The following is a 23818-nucleotide window of genomic DNA, read 5'->3' as shown; positions in this document are numbered from 1 at the left end:
TACCTTTGGGGCGCTAAAACTCAATTTTGCGGTCGCCGGCGCTAAAGTTAGCGCCCCAAAATGGTCGATACCGAATTTCTCCCCCTTACCTCTATTTATGAAGCCCAAGATCCCGTATGCTTTTTTAACCGCTTTCTCAAACTGCCCTGCCACCTTCAACAATTTGTGCACACATACCCCCAGGTCTCTCTATTTGTGCACCCCCTTTAGAATTGTACCATTTAGTTTATATGTCCTCTCCTCATTCTTTCTACCAAAATATATCACTTCACACTTTTCTGCGTTAAATTTCATCTGCCACGTGTCCACACATTTCACCAGCCTGTCTATGTCTTCTTGAATTCTATCACTCTCCTCCTCACTGTTCATTATACTTCCAAGTTTTGTGTCAGCTGCAAATTTTGAAATTGTGCCCTGTACACCCACGTCCAAGTCATTAATATATATCAAGAAAAGTAGTGGTCCTAAAACCGACGCCTGGGGAACACCACTTTATACCTTCCTCCAGTCCGAAAAAAAAACGTTCACTACTACTCTCTGTTTCCTTTCACTTAGCCAATTTCAAATCCATGCTGCCACTGTCCCTTTTATTCCTTGGGCTTCAACTTTGCTGGTGAGCCTATTATGTGGCATTTTGTCGAACGCCTTTTGGAAATCCATGTACACTACGTCAACCACATTACCCTCATCAACCCTCCCTGTTACCTCTTCAAAAAACTCGATCAAGTTGGTTAAACACGATTTGCCTTTAACAAATCCATGCTGGCTTTCCTTAATTAATCCACACCTATCCGAGTGACTGTTAATTTTATCCCTGATTACGGTTTCTAAAAGTTTCCCCACTACCGAGATTAAACTGACTGGCCTGTAGTTGCTGGGTTTATCTTTACACCAATTTTTGAACAATGGTGTAACATAGATGGTACACACTGCAGCCATGGTGGGCCGGTGCTGGAGGAAATGAATGTTTAAGGTGGTGGATGGGGTGCCAATCAAGCGGGCTGCTTTGTCCTGGATGGTATTGAGCTTCTTGAGTGTCGTTGGAGCTTCACTCATCCAGGCAAGTGGAGAGTATTCCATCACACTCCTGACTTGTTCCTTGTAGATGGTAGAAAGGCTTTGGGGAGTCAGGAGCAATGTTTCCCCTAAGTGCGTGGCCGTACATCAATCCGGAGGTCACACGTAGGCCGCTCACAAGTTGTTGCCGCTGGATGCGGCCGCGCAGCAAAATTAAAGGGTCCGTGTATGAAAAATAAAATTTGAGAGAGCATTGGTCAGGAGGTGAATCACTCGCCGCAGATTACCCAGCCTCTGACCTGCTCTTGCAGCCACAGCATTTATGTGGCTAGTTCAGTTAAGCTTCTGGTCAATGGTGACCCCCAGGATGTTGATGGTGGGGGATTCAATGATGGTAATGCCATTTAATGTCAAGGGGAGGTGGTTGGACTCTCTCTTGTTGGAGATAGTCATTGCCTGGCACTTGTGTGGTGCGAATGTTACTTGCCACTCAGCAGCCCAAGCCTGAATGTTGTCCAGGTCTTACTGCATGTGGGTATAGACTGCTTCATTATCTGAGGAGTTGCGAATGGAACTGAACACAGTGCAATCATCAGCCAACATCCCCACTTCTGTTCTGACATTATGATGGAGGGAAGGTTGGGATTCAGGATTGTGAAGTTTAGGCCAGGTGATGGGAAGCAATTCTTTACGCAGACGGTGATCAACAGTTGGAATGGATTGTCAGGAAGGGCAGTTGAGGACATTAGACTCTTTTAAGGAGCAGCTCGATCCTTTTTAAAAATTTATTGATGGGATGTGGGCGTCGCTGGCTAGGCCTGCATTTAGTGCCCATCCCTAATTGCCCTTGAGAAGATGGTGGTGAGCCACCTTCTTGAACTGCTGCAGTCCATATGGTGTAGGTACACCCACAATGCTGTTAGGAAGGGAGTTCCAGGATTTTGGCCCAGCGACAGTGAAGGAACGGCGATACAGGTCCAAGTCAGGATGGTGTGTGGCTTGGAGGGGAACTTGTAGGTGGTGATGTTCCCATGCGTCTGCTGCCCTTGTCCTTCTAAGTGGTAGAGGTCGCGGGTTTGGAAGGTGCTGTTGAAGGAGCTTTGGCGAGTTGCTGCAGTGCATCTTGTAGACGGTACACACTGCAGCCACAGTGCGCCGGTGGTGGAGGGAGTGAATGTTGAAGGTGGTGGATGGAGTGCCAATCAAGCGGGCTGCTTTATCCTGAATGGTGTCGAGCTTCTTGAGTGTTGTTGGAGCTGCACTCATCCAGGCAAGTGGAGAATATTCCATCACACTCCTGACTTGTGCCTTGTAGATGGTGGAAAGGCTTTGGGGAGTCAGGAGGTGAGACACTCGCCGCAGAATCCCCAGCCTCTGGCCTGCTCTTGTAGCCACAGTATTTATATGGCTGGTCCAGTTCAGTTTCTGATCAATGGTAACCCCCAGGATGTTGATAGTGGGGGATTCAGTGATGGTAATGCCATTGAATGTCAAGGGGAGATGGTTAGAGTCTTGCTTGTTGGAGATGGTCATTGCCTGGCACTTGTGTGGTGCGAATGTTACTTGCCACTTGTCAGCCCAAGTCTGAATGTTGTCCAGGTCTTGCTGCATATGGACACGGACTGCGTCAGTATCTGACAAGTCTCGAATGGTGCTGAACAGTGTGCAATCATCAGCGAACATCCCCACTTCTGACCTTATGATGGAGGGAAGGTCATTGATGAAACAGCTGAAGATGGTTGGGCCTAGGACACTGCCCTGAGGAACTCCTGCAGTGATGTCATGTGATTGAGATGAATGACCTCCAACAACCACAGCCAACTTCCTTTGTGCTAGGTATGATTCCAACCAATGGAGAGTTTTCCCCTTGATTCCCATTGACTTCAGTTTTGCTAGGGCTCCTTGATGCCACACTCGATCAAATGCTGCCTTGATGTCAAGGGCAGTCACTCTCACCTCACCTCTTGAGTTCAGCTCTTTTGTCCATGTTTGGACCAAGACTGTAATGAGGTCAGGAGCTGAGTGGCCCTGGCGGAACCCAAACTGGGCGTCAGTTAGCAGGTTATTGCTGAGTAAGTGCCGCTTGATAGCACTGTCGACGACACCTTCCATCACTTTGCTGATGATCGAGAGTAGACTGATGGGACGGTAATTGGCTGGGTCGGATTTGTCCTGCTTTTTGTAGACAGGACATACTTGGGCAATTTTCCACATTGCCGGGTAGATGCCAGTGTTGTAGCTGTACTGGAACAGCTTGGCTAGGGGCGCAGCTAGTTCTGGAGCACAAGTCTTCAGTACTATTGCCGGAATGTTGTCAGGGCCCATAGCCTTTGCAGTATCCAGTGTCTTCAGCCGTTTCTTGACATCATGTGGAGTGAATTGAATGGGCTGAAGACTGGCATCTGTGATGCTGGGGACCTCAGGAGGAGGCTGAGATGGATCCTAAAGTGGGAAGACAGTAGGGCTGGTATTCTGGAAGAATGAGATCAAAAGGGCCAAAGATCCCATTTTATCCAAACCTAGCTTGTAATCTTGTGAAGAAACCGACTCTCAGAAAATGTAATAACATTCAAGCTTACCCATCCTCAATGAGTCTTGTGAATTTGCCAATTTGATCTCATTTTTCCAGAATATCAACCCAACTGCCTTCCCATTATAGGATCTAGCTGCTCCTTCAATGAGTTTTCAGCAGAGCTACTCGATAGGAGATTATTCATTTGGATCACTGTACAGCCATTTCAGCTCTTTCTCTGAGCATGGATGAAAAACCAGCACAAAGTCCTGACTCCGCAAACGTGCATATTCTGCAGACAATTGAGGAGTGATATTTACAGCAGCCGCAGACAATATAAAGGTCCAGGTTCCACCAGCCTCCAGGCGAGATGAAAAGGCAGAGTGGTTTGATGCTACAGTGGCACCTAATAAAGGTTTGTGACATAGTACTGTAGTGACATAAGTAAAACAATGTGATTACTTTAAAACCTTTCTTGCTATTAATGCTTCTGTTCATTATGTCCTGATCTTGTTGAAAAGGGCAAGTGCTTGTTGAACCAGAAGGATGGCAACATGCTGTCTTTTTTATATAATGTATCTCGGGATATGTGGGAGATAGTAGGTGTTTAGAAATTGCCTGCAGGGCCCATACCACAGAAATATCAGTAGTTGATTCTGAAGAGGACATTTTTGTCAGCACATGCCCTTGTAGCTACGAAGATCAGTTGAAGGTAAAAGGCAACATTGCTGCTGTCCGGGTGAGTCAGCAAACCCATTTAATAAAAAGTGGCATGAATTCAGCAATCTCACATAGAAAGGTCTTATGGAGAGAGACCAACGTAGACTGCATCTTCAAAACTGTTTAAAAACACGATAATTTACAGAAAAGGTTGGCGCAAGTATAAAACGGCAAATCCTGCTTTGTACTCATGCTGACTTTTATTGATAGGAGGAAGTTTAACCTTCTGTGCTACCACAAACATGACAATGGAGTCTATGACCACTGCCTCCATTTTGGAGCCTTTTATATTGGAAGCCAGTACCAATTTGAAGCTTGCATAATTTTAATTTTACTTTCTTCCAAGGAAAACAGTGGCTTTTACGCTGTTAGTAATAGACACAGAGGGAAACAGTGAGAGTTACGTGGTAATAGGCTAAACCCAACTCAATTACCATTCTGAACATGAACCAAAGCCAATGCAAACAGGGTAGGCTATCAATTATTCTCCAGCTTACATGATTTATAAAAGCTGTTGTGGCAAAGCCACCAAGAGACTCTTGCAGTAATGTATATAATTGCCTTTAACAGGGGCTTGTTACCTTTAAGTGTTTGCTCTGTATAAACAGCGCGGGTTCGGTAAAATGGCGATCCAGCGCAATGACGTCATCACGTAGGTCACGTGACGTTCCCAACGGCGGGAAATGTGATGACGTCATGACATCAGAGGGGAGAGGCGTTCCCTCTCTGTCCTCGTGGAACCAGTTGGTGTACAGACCTGTATAGAGTTTCTCCTGCGTTTTTGTTTGTAACTTTTACTAGTGCATTAAACCATGTTTGGTTAACTGCTAGTTTCAGTCTCAGTACTTTCGTTAGGAGTTCAAGCACTCCTACATTGGTGACCCCGAATCCTCGCGGACGTTCTTCGCGGCGGAAACGGAACGCAGGGCCACGATGGAAGCCAACGCAGTGGCTTTGAAGCTCCCCCAATTTTGGGAGCAACAGGCGGCCTCCTGGTTTGTACAAGCGGAGGCGCAGTTCAAGCTCCGCAATGTCGTGCAGGATCAGACCCGTTATCTTTACGTGGTCTCCGCACTCGACAGCGTCGAGGATCATCAGCCTACTGGAGAACTCCCCGGCCACCGACAAGTATGTCGACATTAAGGCACGGCTAATGCAGGTATTCGGCCTTACGAAGGCAGAGCGCGCACGCCGCCTACTCACGCTGCCCGGGTTAGGAGACTCCAAACCTTCGGAGTTGATGAGCCAGATGCTCACACTCCTAGGGTCTGAACTGCAATGTTTCCTGTTCCGCGAACTGTTCCTCAGTCAACTGCCCGAACAGGTGCAGGCGGCCCTCGCCAGATCGGACGCCGGGGATTGCATAGCGCGCGCTGAAGAGGCGGATAAAATATACGCGGTCCGACAACAATACTGCGCCAACGCGAGACGCCCCGCCCCAAAGGGCCCTGCCTCAACGCCTCCAACAACCGGTTTCTGTTATTACCACGCTCGGTTTGGTGTGAAGGCCAGAAGCTGCCGTCCGCCTTGCAGTTTCATGCCCAAAACACCAAACAAGCAACTGCGCATCAAGAACACCGACTCCGGGGCGTGCCCCGCGGCCACGATAGTGATCGGCGATTCCGGGAATTTAGGAGTCGTTCAAACAGGCTTGTCCGACCTCCTCTGCGATTGACTTTCCTTATTAAAGACAATTCTGGGGGGGCGTATGTGGCAAAGCCACCAAGAGACTCTTGCAGTAATGTATATAATTGCCTTTAACAGGGGCTTGTTACCTTTAAGTGTTTGCTCTGTATAAACAGCGCGGGTTCGGTAAAATGGCGATCCAGCGCGATGACGTCATCACGCAGGTCACGTGACGTTCCCAACGGCAGGAAACGTGATGACGTCAGAGGGGAGAGGCGTTCCCTCTCTGTCCTCGTGGAACCAGTTGGTGTACAGACCTGTATAGAGTTTCTCCTGCATTTTTGTTTGTAACTTTTACTAGTGCATTAAACCACGTTTGGTTAACTGCTAGTTTCAGTCTCAGTACTTTCGTTAGGAGTTCAAGCACTCCTACACTGTAATATTTTAATATGAGCTCTTTCCATGAAAGCAGCTTATATTGCACTTTGATCAATTAAGTACTCTGGAATGAATGGTGGTTCACTATATGATTAAGTACTCATACTGTCATTCATGAACAGAAATACTAGCGCAAGGGAAAGATACTTTTCCAGAAATAATGGCTAGATATAAAAAAGAATGTCCATTAGCCAGAGAGAGATAAAAAGAATTTATAATAGATGTTACCCTTCTGAGATGGCTTACATCTGGTGCTACAATTATGTGCCTCCGTATAGGACAGGCCAAGTCTCTCGTCCTCCTGCAGGGTGCTCTGGTCAGTGAAACTCATGTCCATGGCATTCATCATGTGTGTTTTCTCATGGCGGGGGCTTATAGCAGTCTTTTTCATCTGAGTGGGTTTCCTATCGAAATACACATAAGTCAGTCAGCGTGGTACTATTTTAAAATATGTCACATTTTCTACAAATCAGAAATAATTCTTGCTGACTGCAGGCAAGAATAAAAAACAGCACCAAAGACACCGACAAATAAATTTATTTTACAATCAACCCCGATTGTCATGATTTCAACAAGCCAATAATAAAGAGAACAGGGGCACAGGAGAAAACCTAACATTCAAACCGAGCTAGTAGGTGGACTATAGGCTTTCTCATGACCAAGGTTAAATGACATTACATTGACTACAATCCACCATTCCATTATTAGTTTTGTACGTTTTATAAATGAAAATAATCTACTTTTTTACTGTGCTTTTGAATTGTAACTAGGAAGCATGTCTTGAGAGGTACTCGCATTTTCAGTGGAGTTAGAGAAGGAAGCTTTAGGGACTTTCAGTGGAAAATGTTTATCCCTCTGACTCCCAACGGCTTGGCAACAAACCCACTCCTATGCTTGAAACATAACCTTCCTGTAAACAGAACCTGTGTAGATTACAGGTGACTGGCGTTTCATAGTTAGCTGGCAGGAGGACCTTCTGGATACATGGCTTCTGAAAAAGGCCTTCAGTTCTGCATAGTCTCTATGGTTACTAACTAAGCTGAAGCTGTAAGACTTGGTAGGGACCTCTCCCATTACTCTATAATCATATACATTATGTATAAGTGAGTGACTCCTATGAGACTTGGGTGTTGCAGAAGCAGGAGTGGGATTGGAAGAGAGGATTATTACTTTATCATGGAAGTTCCTCCCTGCACTTAACCTCCCATTTATGATATTTATACCAAAAATATGATTCAGCGGATACATTTTCACACAATAACAACTTGCGCCTTGCGACATAGTAAAATGTCCCAAGGCGCTTCACAGGAGCGTTAGCAAACAAAATCCGACACCGAGCCACATAAGAAGATATTAGGGCAGATGACCAAAAGCTTGGTCAAAGAGATAAGTTTTAAGGAGCGTCTTAAAAGAGCAAAGAGAGGTAGCGAGGCAGAGAGGTTTAGGGAGGGAATTCCAGAACTTAAGGCCTAGGCAGCTGGAGGCCAATGGTGGAGTGATTAAAATCGGAGATGCTCAAGAGGCCAGAATTAGAGGAGGGCAGATATCTAGAAGGGTTGTGGGGCTGGAGGGGATTACAGAGATAGGGAAGGGCGAGGCCATGGAGAGATTTGAAAACAAGGATGAGAATTTTAAAATCGATGCGTTGCTTAACTGGGTGCCAGTGTAGGTCAGCAAACACTGGGGTGATGGGTGAACAAGACTTGGTGCGAGTTAGGACACAGGCAGCAAAGTTTTGGATGACCTCAAGTTTACATAGGGTAGAGCATAGGAGGCCGGCCAAGAGTGCGTTGGAATAGTCAAGTCTAGAGGTAACAAAGGCATGGACGAGGGTTTCAGCAGCAGATGAGCTGAAGCAGGGGTGGAGTCGGGCGATGTTCTGGAGGTGGAAATAGGCGGTCTTCGTGAAGGCACAGATATATAGTCGGAAGCTTATTTCGGGGTCAAATATGACACCAAGGTTATGAACAGTCTGGTTCAGCCTCAGTCAGTTGCCGGGGAGAGGGGTGGAGTCGGTGGTTAGGGGCAACGGCTTCGGTCTTCCCAATATTTAATTGGAGGAAATTTCTGCTGTCGGTCAAGTAGTCTGACAATTTAAAAACAGTGGAGGGTCAGGTGAGGTGGTGGTGGTGAAGTAGAGCTGTGTGTCGTCGGTGTACATGTGGAAACTGATACTGTGCTTTCATGTAGGGGCAGCATGTAGATGAGAAATAGGAGGGGGCCAAGGCTAGATCCTTGAGGGACATCAGAGGTAACGGTGCGGGAGTGAGAAGAGGAGCCATTGCACGTGATTCTCTGGCTACGATTAGATAGATAAGAATGGAACCAGGCCAGTGCAGGCCCACCCAGCTGGACGACGGTGGAGAGATGTTGGAGGAGGATGGTGTGTTCAACCGTGTCAAAGTGCTGCAGACAGGTCAAGAAGGCCGAGGAGGGATAGGTTACCTTTGTCAGGAGGGATAGGAGGGCAGTGAACTCCGAGGATAGAGTGCATGATGAATTGAGATGGAGGTTGAAATCACAGAGGATGAGAAGTTGCTCGGTGCAGAGGCTGAGGGAGGAAAGCAGTGAAGATATCTCGGTGAGAAAATTTTTATGGTACTTGGGTGGGCAGTAGAGAATGACGATTTTAAATGAGAGGAATGGAATAAGGTGAGATGCTCAAAGGAGGAGAAAGTGCCAGAGGAGTAGGGGGACAGACCAAGGTATGATTTAGTGATAAGAGCCACACCGCCACCGTGATGGTCTAGGCGGGGCAAGTGTGGAAGGTATAGCAAGGTGGGGAGGCTTCATTTCGGGGGAAGGTGTCATCACCCCTTAGCCAGATTTCCATCAAGGCCATGATGTCGATGAAATCATGCACAATAAGCTCAGCAATGGCAAGGGCCTTGTTCACAAGCGAATGGACATTCTGGAGGGAGATGCGGAGAGGGGCGGTGATAGCTGATCCCCTGCCAGAGTCCGCAGGGTCAGCACTGGGAGGGCTGAGTCAGATGGGGAAGTAAATCGGCAAGATTAGCTCCAGAGGGTGTCCTGGGCAGGAAGGTCGGCGAGAGAGTAGGATGGGGCAGTTGGGGGTTGCTGCTTGTAAGGAGGCAGCAATAAGTGCCTCGATGGGCCCTTCGGAGGATGCCAAGAGAGGCACTGAGGGAAGTTGTAGGCTTATCTTAGAGGGAGTCAAGCCTGGGACAGCAGCAGGTGTGTAGGAAGGTCGAGGACTACTGAAGGGTTGAGGTGGGGATTTGGGAGGGCAGCGTGCCCAAGAGGAGAAAAAAGTGGAAATTGAAGTGATGGGCTCGGGTCTGGAGCGGCAGCCAAAATGCACATGTGAATGGACACAGAGAAAACTCAATTTACATAGACCTGGTTACATAGAAATTATTAAGATACATATATCCTGGTAGTAACAGGGAATAGATAGGAGACAAAAGCAAAATACAGCGGATGCTGGAAATCTGATATAAAAACAAAAAATAGATAGGAGACAATTGGAGGAAGTCCAGAGTTAAAGTCAGAAGTCCCGTGGTGGGATAAAGTTGATGTAGATAGGGTGGAGTTGGCATGGAGCATCGACGAACTGTTGTCCAAGTTCAGAGACAGGTGTCGTGGGTGAGTGAAATCCAGAAATTATTTGAAGGGTAGACTATCGGAGGTTAGAGGTATTTCCATAGGAATGAAGATCCAGGAGATGTGCAGAATCGGTTGCGGGGCAGAAAGGTGATGCCGAAGTTGGAGGTCACCATAAGATCCAGAAGCGGTGGCGAAATGTACTTCGGCTCAGGAGAGCCAGAAACCAGACTGTAGCTGAAGCTGAAAAACCAGTAGAACCAGTCAGCCAGTCATAGGCTCAGCAGGGAACAGCAGCCGTGGGGGAAGGGCTGAAAACTGATCAAAGTTACTTCAAAATTTAAGTAACAGGGCAGCAGATCAGAGATGTAGCAGGCGAGTCTTACGGTGTAGTCCAGCGCAGAAGCGTAGTCTTTATGTCCAGAGAAGTCCAGGAATTTGGAAGCCAAATTTGAGAATTATTTGAGAAGAGACCCAGGAGTTCATGGAGAAAAGCAGAGAAGAGGCATGTTTGGGGGATGGGAAATGGTGGTTTAAAATAGCAGTTAACTTGTAGTTAGGGCACCCACTAATAAGAGCCAGGGGAACTGTGATAAATCCATGTAGTGAGACAAGGACTCGAAGAGGCGATATCGTAGAATTAGCACGAGTACTTTATTAACAAACAGAGTAACAAACATCATACCTGCATCCTGGCATTTCACCTTTTGCTGACCTTGACAGGAGCAAACCTCTGACCTTAACAGGAAGCAAACCTCTGACCTTAGCAGCAGCATTGGCTACAGCACCACCTGGTGGATACCCTTAATCATAACATCCCAGATTACTATATCCCTCCCCGCTTAAGATTTCAGTATGAATTTCTTAACAAACAACCATTCCTGAGGGTCACATAAGGAGTCCCCATTCATCATGTTCCATACTTGACGAATCTAACAGTTCAGTATCAATCTCTCTGGTGGCTTGCGAGGCCTTTGTGAACGTCTAACAGTAAAGTCCCTGCTTGTTTGTGGTGAAGCCACCAGCTGCTCCTGAGCAGTGCTTAGAGTATCTGACTCTGCAACGATGGTTTCCTCTTGACTAATAGGTTCCTGTGGAATTGTCTCTGTCCCTGGTGGTGGCACCACAGATGCACTTGGATAACTGGGAGTAACCCTGTCTTCAGTCATTGCATCTGGAACCTTCACTTCAATTTCCCCTTGTCTGGGAAGTATCTGATCTACATGTCTGCATACTACCCTACCATCTCCCAACATGACCTTGTATGATACTGGACCTGTCATTGAGTCTATGAAGCCAGGAATCCACTTTGGTCCACAGCTGAAATTCCTGGTAAGGACCGCATCTCCTTCTCCAAAACTTCGGCTCTTTGTTCTTTTGTCATGGTTCTCTTTTTGTTTGTTTTGTCTGTTTTCCATTTTCCTTTTTAGGTCTGGGTGGACAAGGTCAAAAGTGGAGTGTAGTCTACAACCTAATAACATCTCAGCAGGAGAGAGTCCTGTGGTGGATTGAGGTGTTATTCTGTAGCTGAGCAGAACCCGTGACACTTTGGCTGCTAAACTCCCTTCTGCACTTTTTTTCATCATCTCCTTAAATGTTTGTACGGCTCTCTCCGCAAGTCCATTCGAGGACGGATAATATGGAGCCCAAAACAAGTGGCATTGTCACTCACCACGATCTCCGGTAGCCCTTGGTTACTGAAGCTCCGATGCAGGCAGTCTATAGTAGTAGTGGCGGAAGCAGAATTTACAGGATAAACATCCATTCATTTGGAATGTGCATCAATGATTATGAGGAACATCTTCCCCATGAATGGACCCGCATAATCTAAGTGCAATCTTCTCCATGGTTTATCCGGCCACTCCCAGGGGTGGAGAGGAGCCGCTGCTGGTGCCTTCCGGTGTTCCTGACAAGTGCTGCATGTCTTGACTAGATTTTCTATCTCCTCATCTAGCTTTGGCCACCACAAGTAACTCCTAGCCAAGGCTTTCATATGCGAGACCCCAGGATGACACTGATGTAGTTGCTCTAGGATAGACTGTCGTGCTGGCTGTGGAATAATCACTCATGCTCCCCACAACACGCAACCATTCTGCACACTCAGCTCTATTTTCCTGACACTGTAGGGTGTGAAGTCAGCCCCTTCCGGATGCTGTGGCCATCCCCTCACCACATATTCTCGAACTCTAGACAGTACTGGATCTTTACCTGTCCATGTTCTTACTTGTTCTGCAGTCACAAGTGCCGTGTCAGTGTCCTCCAACATCAAAACTCCGTCCTCTGGAGCTGCACGGATAGGTGTGCCTGGCAGTGGAAGACGGCTCAAGGCATCTGCGTTCCCATGGTACTTGCCCGCCTTGTAGACGATGACATACTCATATGCCCTCAACGTCACTGCCCACCTCTGGATCCGGGGTGACACCATCTGTGGAACTGCTTTCATTTCATTGAAAAGAGAAGAGGTTTATGATCGGTGCATATGGTGAACTTCCTGCCATATATGTACTTGTGGAACCTCTGTAACCCAAACATTACTGCTAACCCCTCTTTGTCTAACTGGGAATAGTTTTTTTCCGCTGGTGTTAGAGTTCGGGACATAAACCCTATTAGTCTTTCAGTTCCATCTTCCATGCAGTGTGAAAGAACTGCCCCCACCCCGTAAGGTGATGTCTTTCTCTGCATTGTAGTGAACCAGCACATCCAACGACAGCATCAGTTTCTTGGACTGTTCAAATAAAACCCCCTGCTCCTCTCCCCACTGCCACTGTGTCTCCTTGCGCAGTAGATTGTGAAGAGGTGCTAACACAGTTGACAAGTTTGGTAAAAACCTGTTATAATAGTTCAGCAGTCCCAGGTAAGCTTTGAACTCAGCCACATTTGTAGGAGCAGGGGCGTCCTGCAGTGCTTGTACCTTCTCCTTGAGTGGATGGAGCCCGGTGGCGTCCACTCTGTGTCCCAGGAACACTGCCTCATTCCCCAGGAAAGTGCACTTACTCCTCTTGAGCCGGAACCCTGCCCTCTCCAATCTCTGTAGTACCTCTCTGAGTGCTCAGATGCTCCTGGTCGGTTCTTCCCGTCACCAGAATGTCATCCAGATAGATGGAAACATGTGGAATCCCTTGCAGTACACCTTCGATTGTCCTCTGGAAGATAGCTGGACTAGATGAGACACCAAACGGTAAGCGGTTATATGTAAACAAGCCCTTGTGTGTATTTATGGTAACATACTTCTTTGATTCGTCATCCAGTGTAATCTGCAAGTAGGCATGACTCATATCCAACTTTGTGAATTTCTTTCCTCCAGCCAGGTTTGCAAAGAGATCCTCTGTTTTGGGAATCGGATACTGCTCTAGTTTGGACACCCGATTGACTGTCAATTTATAGTCTCCACAGAGTCTTACTGAATTGTCCGGTTTTAAAACAGGTACGATGGGAGCTGCCCATTCCGAACATTTCACTGGCTCCAGTATGTTCTCTCTCAATAGACGGTCAAGCTCAACCTCTACCTTTGGCTTCATGGCATAAGGCACAGGTCGTTGTTTAAAAAACCTTGGCGGTGCCTCCTTGTCTACATAAATCTTAGCTGGGGGGCCATTAAATGTGCCAAGTTCCTCCTTGAACACATTCTCATGTTCACTCAACACTTCTTGCAAAGTCAACTGGTTGCCCACATCTATTTGATGTACTGCTCCCCAGTCTAATTTAAGTTCTTTTATCCAGCCCCGACCTAACAGGTTTGGTCCGGTACCCAATACTATAACTATAGGTAGCTGTTCCACTGTGTCCCTGTGTTGCACAGTTACCTTAGCTGTACCTAATGTCGCTACTCATTCACCTGTATATGTTTTAAGATGCAGGGAGCAAGGCTTTAACTTTGGAACTTTTGCACGTTTCCACAATTTTGAGTACTCTGCCTTGTTCATTATGGTCACGCCACACCCTGTATCCACTTCAAAGTTCACCTTAGAGTCATTTACTGTCAGTTGCAATGTGATAGGAGCCACTTTTGGAATGTTCTCTAACATGCTATACATTATGAACATGTCCTCTTCTTCCTCAGCTTCCCCACTGATGTGGTGTGCTCCATGTTTTTTCACTTCTCTCCCTTGGTTTTGCTGTCCTCCCCCTTTTGGTTTGGATTCCTCCACAGGTGATTTCGCCCTGCAAGCTCGTTTTATGTATCCTTGTTTCCCACACTTGTAGCACGTTTCCTCCAGAAACCGGCATTCACTCGCCAGGTGATCGCCCTTGCATCTATCATGCCTTCACATGCTCACATTGTGGTTTCTGACGCATGTTCAACTTGTGCACAACAACCTGACCTGCAAGTTGTGTAGCATTAGCCCTGTCTGAACCCTGTATTTCTTTTACATCTCGGTTCGCTGTCTCTATGGCTTGAGCAAGTTCCAATGCTTTTTCATAAGTAAGCCCAGTCTCGGATAATAATCTACGCTGCATTCGGTCGTCCATAATTCCACAAACTAGCCTATCTCGCAGCATTTCCTTCAGGTTGTTCCCATAATTGCAATCTTGTGCTAATTTATGCAACACCACTACATAGCCCATTACGCTCTCTTCCTCTTTCCTGTTCCTTGAATTAAACTTGAACCGCTGTACAATCTCACTAGGCTTAGGGTTGAAATGCTCTTTTAGCAAAGCCACTAATTCAACAAATGATTTGTCTCCAGGCTTTTCAGGACTGAGCAGATTCTTCATCAAACTGTAGGTTTGGCTTCCCACTGAACTAAGCAGAATGGCTTTCCTTTTTCCGGCATCATTTATTTCATTTGCTTCGAAAAAAATAACCCAACACTTCACAGTATTCCTCCCAGGTTTGTGCTTGACTATCAAAAGTGGAAACCGTTCCTACCGTGGCAGCCATGCTCTCTTCCAACTGGTAGCTAACTGCAGCTCGTGATTTTGTGGTTTAAACGTCCTGGCAGACTTCTCTTCTTTATCCAGGGTCCTGTTTTACCTCGTCGCCAAATGTGATAAATCCATGTAGTGAGACAAGGACTCGAAGAGGCGGTATCGTAGAATTAGCACGAGTACTTTATTAACAGAGTAACAAACATCATGCCTGCATCCTGGCATTTCACCTTTTGCTGACCTTGACAGGAAGCAAACCTCTGACCTTAACAGGAAGCAAACCTCTGGCCTTAGCAGCAGCATTGGCTACAGCACCACCTGGTGGATAACCTTAATCATAACATCCCAGATTACTATAGGAACTACAACAGTGGAAGAGAGGAGATTGGGAGAGAAAGGGCAAAGGATGGCAGCAGATTCCCAAGGATAGAGGTGCACAGTGAAGAGCTCCCGAGGGAGCAGCCTAGGAGCCATCTTGTTGACAGTGGAAAGGGTAGTAGAAATCTGGAACTCTCTCCCCTAAAAGCCTGTGGAGGCTTGGACAATTGGAGCTTTCAAGATTCAGATAGGTAGATTTTTGTTAGGTAAAGGTGTCAAGGGATATGGAGCAAAGGCAGGTAAATGGAGTTGAGGTGCAGATCACCCATGATCTAATGAAATGGTGGAGCAGGCTTGAAGGGCTGAATGGCCTACTCCTGTTCCTAATGTTCCTATAAATACATGGCATGATATTGAGCCATACGGATCATAAAGCTCCCATGTTTGATCCTGAGTTAGTTGACTCAGCTGTGACCACTACACCTCTGGGCTGGGGAGTGGAAAATATCAGGAAGGGTTCCCACTATCCAGTGACTGCTGGTGGGAAGTGCACGCATGGACTGTCAGGATCATCAGCCCGCTACATTTGATGACAAGCCTGCCACCAAGACCTATAAAAGAAGAGTTGTCACTTAGCATGAAGTGGCGGCTAGCACTCAAGGAACTATACTCCCAGCATGATTGATCACCTTGAGGAGAGGAGGAAAGGGTGGAAAATCAAGTAAGAGGCACAGATAGCACATTTATAATTGCTTGCGGTAACTCAGTTGAAAAACACATCATTAGTGAGAATGGTGATTAAAAACCTCTATCTACCCATAGTGCAAATCAAAAAGTCCAAAGAACATCTCAAAACTATGTACAGCAGCTCAAATGTTGTTATTTCAGTCCAGTTCATAATCCATAAATCCACACCAATGGTTGCAAACATCTTGAGGGTCCTTAATAGTTACTTAACAGTTGAGCGAATAACGCCAAACTAGTCGGCCGTAAGTTGAGATCACAGGGCTGTCTATCGCTCTATGGCACTCGCCTCAGTTGGGCGATGTTCATCGTTTCACAGCCAAACTGCAAGGTGTAGTAGTGCCCTTCAATTGCAGGGGATTCAATAATGGGAGCAGAAATTAAAGTATATTTGGCTGGCTTGCCAAGAATGATTTGCGTCATTGGCTGGCCAAATGCACTGACAGCAGTGACGGTGAAGACTTTGACTAACGTCCATCTCGGTACTTTCATGATGGAAAGTTGCCTGCCAACAAGCGGAAACAATATACATGCAGAAACCAAGGCCTAGAAATTCAGTATAGCCACTTTTGGGGCGGTAAAGTCGGGCGGTCGCTAAAGTTAGCGCCCGCCGGAAAGTGCAGGTCAGTTCGCCGAAATTCAGTAGATTTGGCCAAGAGTTTGGGCGAGCGCTGAAACTGGCGTTGCACTCCTAGCTTTAGGCGCTAAGCCGGCGGTGCGGACTGATAACGCCGAGGCCGGGCGCAGCGCAGGTGCGGTCATGTTTTGATTGACAGCAGACACCCTGACACCGGCCAGCTCTTAAAGGGGGAAGGGTCGACTTGGTCTGCAGCCACGCCCTGGATAGTGGAGCCCTGCAGCTAGGCCTGAACACTGCTGGTGGACCCAAATAGCGCCTGAAGCCATGGAGAAGGCCCGTGAACGAGCGCAGCGCTTCTCCCAGCATGCTTTGAGGGTGCTGGTTAGGGGGTTGGAAAGGTACAAAGAGATCTTGTGCCCGGACAGTGGCAAGAAGGCTCCCAGGAGGCAGTACAGGAGAGCCTGGAGGAAAATCGCCCACAGGGTGTCAGTCAACAGCGATGTCCCCAGGACTGGTGACCAATGCCGCAAGAAGTACAACGACCTCACTCGGATGGTCAAGGTGAGTACCCTTTCCAGTGTCCTCCTCATCCTTGCATGTGCACCTCACATTATGGGCAAAGGGACCTCAAAGGCCTAATGGCCAGCCCTCCTCCCGCAGCTATGGCACTGGCATGATCCTCAATAGCACTTTCTGCACTTAACACACTGGCCAAGCTATTCGACCATGGGAGGCAGTGCACACAACAACAGGCCACCACACTGGCCAAGCTATTCGACCATGGGAGGCAGTGCACACAACAACAGGCCACCACAATGTACTTAGAGGCCGTCCTTTCTCTTGCAGGCCAAGATGGCCCGGAATTTGAAGAGCCAGAATGTCACCGGGGGAGGCCGTGCCCAGTTCCAGGAGCTCAGTGAGCTGGAGGAGAGCGTGGCTCGACTCATGCGTGGCCGGGTGACTGGCCCTGTTGCCATTGGAGATGCCGACCCTGTGCTGCGACCCAATGGTAAGGACATGACCGTTTGGACCTCTCTCGTTCCCCTAGCGCATCAGATCTACATCCTTTGCCACTGTCCGACCAATGCACTGAATGCCACCACTCATGCCTCCCTCGCTGACGCCCTGTCCTCACTCTAAAGCTACTCTTGTGCCTTCCTGCTTTCAGCTGGTGAGGAGGAGGTCCTTGAAGCTGAGAGTGCCAGTCCCTCGGAAGAGGAGGACGACGAGGACCAACAGGAAGGCGGCACATCGGGCGAAGCCTCATCCGCGCCAGGGGATGGCAATGGAGGGGAGACGTCTTGCCTGGAGGAGAGCCAGGGGGAAGTGCTGCAGGGGGGTGTAGCTCCTGGGCCCAGTGGCGTCCAGGCACGTGGGAAGGGTCGGGCAGAACGGCGGCCTTCTCCCCAGAGGGGGCAAGTGTTGCAGGGGAGGCCAGTTCCTGGGCCCAGTGGCGTCCAGGCACGTGGGAAGGGTCGGGCAGAACGGCGGCCTTCTCCCCAGAGGGAGAGTCCGGCCTCCAGTCCGGAGACGGTCCTCGCCCAGGAGGTGCGCCTCCTAGATGAAATGTCCGCGGATTCTGAGTGCCGCCACAAGGAGTTCATGGGGGTTGTGGGACAGTTGCCTCAGGCCATTGAGTCCCTGGCTCATAGTGTGGCCGCTTTCGGGGACTCACAGGCCAGGGGTGTCGAACAACTCGCGGCAGCACAGGCCAGGGGTGTCGACCAACTCGCGGCAGCACAGGACAGGGGTGTCGACCAACTCGCGGCAGCACAGGACAGGGGTGTCCAGCAACTCGCGGCAGCACAGGACAGGGGTGTCCAGCAACTCGCGGCAGCGCAGGACGCAAGTCGCGATTTCATGAGTGGTGCCGTGCAGACACTCACTGATCTGATGCGGGCACAGACCAGGGCAGTTCGGGCACTCACTTCTGCCACACTCGCTGTGTCGCGGAAGCATCGCCAGGGCACCCGCCGCCCTGCTGCAGCACAGCGGTCTGGCCTCCACCAGATTGCTGCGCTTGCTGCACTGCCAGCCCGGCCGAGTGCCAGTGTCTCTGGCGACCAGCGAGCGCCTGGCATCAGCCAGCTTGCCCCCATTGCTGCAGTCGCCACTGCAACTCCCCCAGCCAAGGTGCGACGAGCTGCTGCAGAGACTGATGCTGCCCAGCCACAGCTTCAGCAGTCAGCAGCCGGCCCCTCCAGGGCCGGTCCTCGTCTAGGCCGACCCCCAAGGGCATCTGCCGTCACGCATTCTGCCCCTCAGGAGCCTTCCCCCAGCCTTGCAACACCCACAGGGCCCAGGTTGAGGCGGAGCAACAGGTCGGGCAGGGGCCGCACAAGGCTGCACAAGGACTCGCCCTCTCGGCACACCCAGTAGAGTGTGTTGGCAACGGTTTTTTTTATATGGGGGTGTTTGTGTTGTGGGGGGGGCTTCTTTTGGTAAGGCCGAGGATGAAGGCCAATTGGATGGGCAAGTTTTGTTATTCCTCCCCAGGTTGTGGGAGTGAGATATTTTTGTGAGTGTTTTTTGGGGGTCTTGTCTGTTTTTCTGTTTCATGTGGGAAGGGCCCTGAGTTTGTTAAATAAAGCTTTTTATTTATTCAGCTTGTCCAGGTGTCATGTTTTCAGTGGTTGTTGCGTTAAGCGGCTGAGGGCTTGCGGAGCGGCTGCATTCAGGTGCGTTCATTGCCACAATCCATTCCCTGACAGGGGGCCTAGAAGTGTCGTTCAATAAGCCGCCGGCGGACGGCCCTTGGACCTTGTGGCTCCCTCCTGGGCTGGTACTCCTCCTCCTCCTCCTCCTCCTCATGGTCCTCCTGCGCGTCCTCCTGAGGTGGTGGTGCTACGTCAGGTGGCAGTGCCTGAGTCCTGTGGATAGCCAGGTTGTGCAGCATGCAGCAAACGACGACGAACTGGGAGACTCTATCCGGCGAATACTGTAGAGATCCGCCGGAGCGATCCAGGCAGCGGAACCGTTGCTTGAGGACGCCAATCGTTTGCTCTATGATGTTCCTTGTGGCTTGATGGCTTTCGTTGTATGCCTCCTCCGCAGGGGTCCTGGGCGCGCGGAGCGGGGTCATGAGCCATGTACACAAAGGGTAGCCCTTGTCCCCAATAAGCCATCCCCTTGGTGGAGGCTGTGCCTCGAACATGTCAGCCACAGTAGTCTGGCACAGGATAAATGCATCGTGGCTGCTTCCTGGAAAGCGGGCATTGACAGCTAGGATGCGCTGCCTGTGGTCACACACCAGCTGTACATTGAGGGAATGGTAGCCCTTCCGGTTGCGGTGATTCTCGGCATTGTCGATAGGTGCCCGCATAGCCACATGCGTGCAGTCAATGGCGCCCTGCACCATGGGGAAGTCCGCGATCCTGCCAAATCCGACTGCATGCTGCTCCTGCCTCTCTAGGGTCATGGGGAAGGAGATGAATTGGTGTCTCCTCGCGAAAAGGGCATCGGTGACCTGCCGGATGCAGCGATGCGCGGCGAACTGGGAGATGTTCGCTATGTCCCCAGCAGCGGCTTGGAAGGAGCCGCTTGCATAAAAGTTCAGAGCCACCGTGACCTTCACTTCCACCGAGAGAGACGTCCTGCACATCAGCTGTGGACGCAGATCTCTGTGAAGCAGCTGGCAGATCTCTGCAACCACTTCCCTTCTGAAGCGCAGCCTCTTAACACAATGCGCGGCAGTCATGGTGAGATAGGACACCTCCTGCCGGTATTCCCTGAGTGGGAAAGGCCTACGTTGCCGACGCCTGATGGCCCCTCTGCGTCTAGGCATGGCTGGCCCTCTCACACAGCGTCTGCGAGCCCTTCGCACATAATGCTGGAACTGAGGGTTGGAATCCCATACAGCCCCCATAATAAACTTGCAAACAGTTAAATCACAATGATTCAAATTTCCAAGCTCTGGCCAGAAGCCAAAAATACCTCTCCTATGTTGTCCCAAATCAGTAAGCTCTGTTCCTTGGTCTCTGTCCAGAAATCCAAAGCACTGAAGTCATTGCAGCAAAATGGCTGGGCTTTATAGGTCAGTGTAAGTGCCCTTTAATTAGCGCTCCCCGAGGCCCACAGGGCCTCTGTTGCGTTCCACTTCACAGTTCTTAACAGCGCCACGCCCACATTGGCCGGGCGCCACTGAATTTCCGGTTTGGGGCGCACAAACAGCGTTGCACGACGAAATGACGTCATAAGCTGCGCGCGCAGCTGAGCGGGCGCAAACACTTTGCGCCGGCGCTAAATGTCAACTGAAGTTGGGCGTAGGCGCAGATCGTTCTGTGCCCGGGCACTAAGTGCCTAGCGCTGCAAATCTACCCCTCTTATGGCGTTAGCGGCTGGCGAACGCAACTGAATTTCTAGGCCCAAGTGTGGTAAACCACTGTTTGTATTCCACTGCGTACATGTCTGTACATGCCTCGGCTGACTCCTCCCACGAGTCCAGGTATAAAGGTGACTGCTCCACAGTCCCTCTGTATTCTGGACTGGTCGACCACTCGAGGCACACCTTCATTCTCTTGTTAATAAAAGCCTGTTAGTTACTCGCTTAACCTCAGTCTTTTGAGTGATTGATAGCGCATCAATTTTATTAACAAGATTTTTTATAATGGAGAAGATCCTCACACCAGCATGCCTAGACTTAGACCATCGGGAGGCGGACGCATCCACCAAGTTTGCTCACTGGCTTAGGTGCTTTGAAAAATTCCTGATCGCCTCCGTTGCAACGGTCAAATCGGATGAGGAGAAACTGGATGTCCTGACCTCCAAAGTGAACCACCGAGCGCACTCGGTCATCTCGGACGCGACCTCGTACACGGCTGCTATCAAGCTCCTCAAGGACCAGTACAGGCGCCCAGTGAACGAGGTGTACGCCAGGCACCTCCTGGGGAGTCGTAAACAACAACCTGGGGAATCGACCGAGGAATACCTTCAGGCACTGTCTGTGCTTGGCCGGGCTTGTTGTTGTAAGGATGTAAAGGCCGCCGTGTACACAGAGGAACTTATCCGGGACGCTTTTGTAGCGGGCCACAGGTCCAATTACACCCGACAGCGACTGTTGGAGCAGAGTGACCTCGACCTCAACAAGGCCTCTGAACTCGCACTATCATTGGATGCAGCCTACCGGGGCATGGATGCCTACTCCTCTGCACCGTGGACGCCGCGGGGAACGACAGCCTGGGACACGGTAGGACCGTCTCATAGCGCCGTGCCACCCCAGCCACATCCCAGCAACGGCCCAACTACCACAGCAGTGTCCCAAGGCCAGAAATGCTACTTCTGTGGCCAGGCCAAACACCCCAGAGCGCGCTGCCCGGCGAAAAATGCGATCTGCTCGGGCTGCGGGAAGAAGGGACACTACGCCAGCGTCTGCAGGGTCAAAGCCACCCCGAACCCCAGCAGCGCCACGTGTGGGCCGCCATCTTGGGCCTCCCCAGCCATGTGCGAACCACCGGAACAGCAGCCATTTTGGACGCCTCCAGCCACATGGGGATCATGGACGCCGCCATCTTGGACGCCAGCCGGGACGCAGCAGGCCCCCAACACCGCCTCATCTGATACCCGCAACGACACACCGACCCCTACGCTGGCCTCCGTTACGCTGGACCAAGCGAGACCGCACCAACTGGCCCGGTCCACAATGGACATTAAGGTAAATGGTCACGAAACAATCTGCCTTTTTGACTCTGGGAGCACGGAGAGCTTCATCCACCCCGGCACGGTGCGGCGTTGCTCTCTCCCAGTCCTGCCTGCGCACCAGCGAATTTCCATGGCCTCCGAGTCCCAGTCAGCGGACATTGGCGGCTACTGCGTGGTGACACTCTTAGTAGACGGGACTGTGTACGATAATTTTAAACTTCTGTTCCTGCCCCACCTCTGCGCTGCCGTTCTACTGGGGTTAGATTTTCAGTGCCACCTTAAAAGTGTTACGATGGCGTACGGTGGACCCCTCCCCCCACTCACAGTCCGCAGCCAGCAGCTTCCAAATTGCCCGCCGCGCACCAGGTGCAACCTCTCCACACTCAGAGTCACCCCCCCCCCACTGTTTGCTAACCTCACCCCCGACTGTAAGCCCATCGCCACAAAGAGCAGGCGATACAGTGCCGGGGACAGGGTTTTCATTAAAACCGAAGTGGAGCGGCTCCTGAAGGAGGGGATTATTGAGGGCAGCACCAGCCCCTGGCGAGCCCAGGTTGTGGTCGTTAAGACTGGCGAGAAGCAGCGCCTGGTCATCGACTACAGCCAGACAATAAATCGCTACACCCTGCTGGACGCTTACCCACTCCCCCGCATAGCTGATATGGTCAGCCAGATCGCGCAGTACCGCGTCTTCTCGACCATTGACCTGAAATCAGCGTACCACCAGCTCCCTATCCGCCCTGAGGACCGCCAATATACTGCCTTTGAGGCAAACGGCCGCCTCTATCACTTCCTTAGGGTTCCCTTTGGCGTCACCAATGGAGTCTCCGTCTTCCAAAGGGGGATGGACCGGATGGTCGATCAAAATGCGTTGCAGGCCACTTTCCCATATCTGGACAATGTGACCATCTGCGGCCATGACTTGCAGGACCATGACGCAAACCTCGAAAAATTCCTCTGCACCGCCCAACTCCTGAACCTGACGTATAACAAGGAGAAGTGCATATTCCGCACAACCCGCCTCGCCATCCTTGGCTGTGTTGTGGAACACGGAGTCATCGGTCCCGACCCCGACCGGATGCGTCCCCTTATGGAACTCCCACTGCCCCACTGCCTCAAGGCCCTGAAGAGGTGCCTAGGGTTTTTCTCCTATTATGCCCAGTGGGTCCCCTACTATGCAGACAAGGCCCGTCCGCTGATCAAGTCCACCTCTTTTCCCTTGACGGCAGAGGCCCGCTTAGCCTTCCACCATATCAAGGAAGACATTGCCAAAGCCACCATGCACGCAGTGGACGAATCCATCCCCTTCCAGGTGGAAAGCGACGCGTCCGACTTTGCCCTGGCCGCTACCCTTAATCAGGCGGGGAGACCCGTGGCCTTCTTTTCACGAACCCTCCAGGGCCCGGAGACCAGACACTCCGCTGTTGAGAAGGAGGCCCAGGCTATTGTGGAGGCTGTGCGTCATTGGAGGCACTACCTGGCCGGAAAACGATTTACCCTGCTCACTGACCAGCGTTCAGTTGCTTTTATGTTTAACAACAAGCAGAGGGGCAAAATCAAAAACGACAAGATCTTGAGGTGGAGAATCGAACTTTCCACCTACAATTACGAGATCTTGTACCGGCCCGGGAAGCTCAATGAACCCCCGGATGCTCTATCGCGTGGCACCTGCGCCAGCGCGCAGATCGATAGACTGCGGGCCCTCCACAATGACCTCTGCCACCCGGGGGTCACCAGGTTCTTCCACTTCATCAAGGCCCGCAACCTGCCTTACTCCATTGAGGAGGTCA

The 23818-nt window shown here is 50.2% G+C and overlaps 1 protein-coding gene across 7 annotated transcripts in view; it reads right to left on the bottom strand.

The window, feature by feature from the left end:
• Positions 1-23818, bottom strand: part of ptprub (protein tyrosine phosphatase receptor type Ub) — a 1172978-nt gene that overhangs the window by 136130 nt on the left and 1013030 nt on the right. For 4 of the 7 annotated variants that reach the window (XM_085962902.1, XM_085962901.1, XM_085962908.1 and 1 more), the window contains one exon: positions 6542-6717. In XM_085962902.1, coding sequence (XP_085819028.1) covers positions 6542-6717 — 176 coding nt within the window. The remainder of the gene's footprint in view (positions 1-6541; positions 6718-23818) is intronic. The other 3 variants (XM_085962905.1, XM_085962904.1, XM_085962906.1) reach the window with 1 other exon arrangement.

The sequence above is a fragment of the Somniosus microcephalus genome, chromosome 20 (genome assembly GCF_052327205.1).
Source record: "Somniosus microcephalus isolate GS21.2 chromosome 20, FLI_Smic_1.0, whole genome shotgun sequence".
In the NCBI taxonomy this organism is placed as follows: Eukaryota; Metazoa; Chordata; class Chondrichthyes; order Squaliformes; family Somniosidae; genus Somniosus; species Somniosus microcephalus.
The sequence above is the reverse complement of the archived record's forward strand: the minus strand, read 5'-3'. Positions and strand labels throughout refer to the sequence as shown.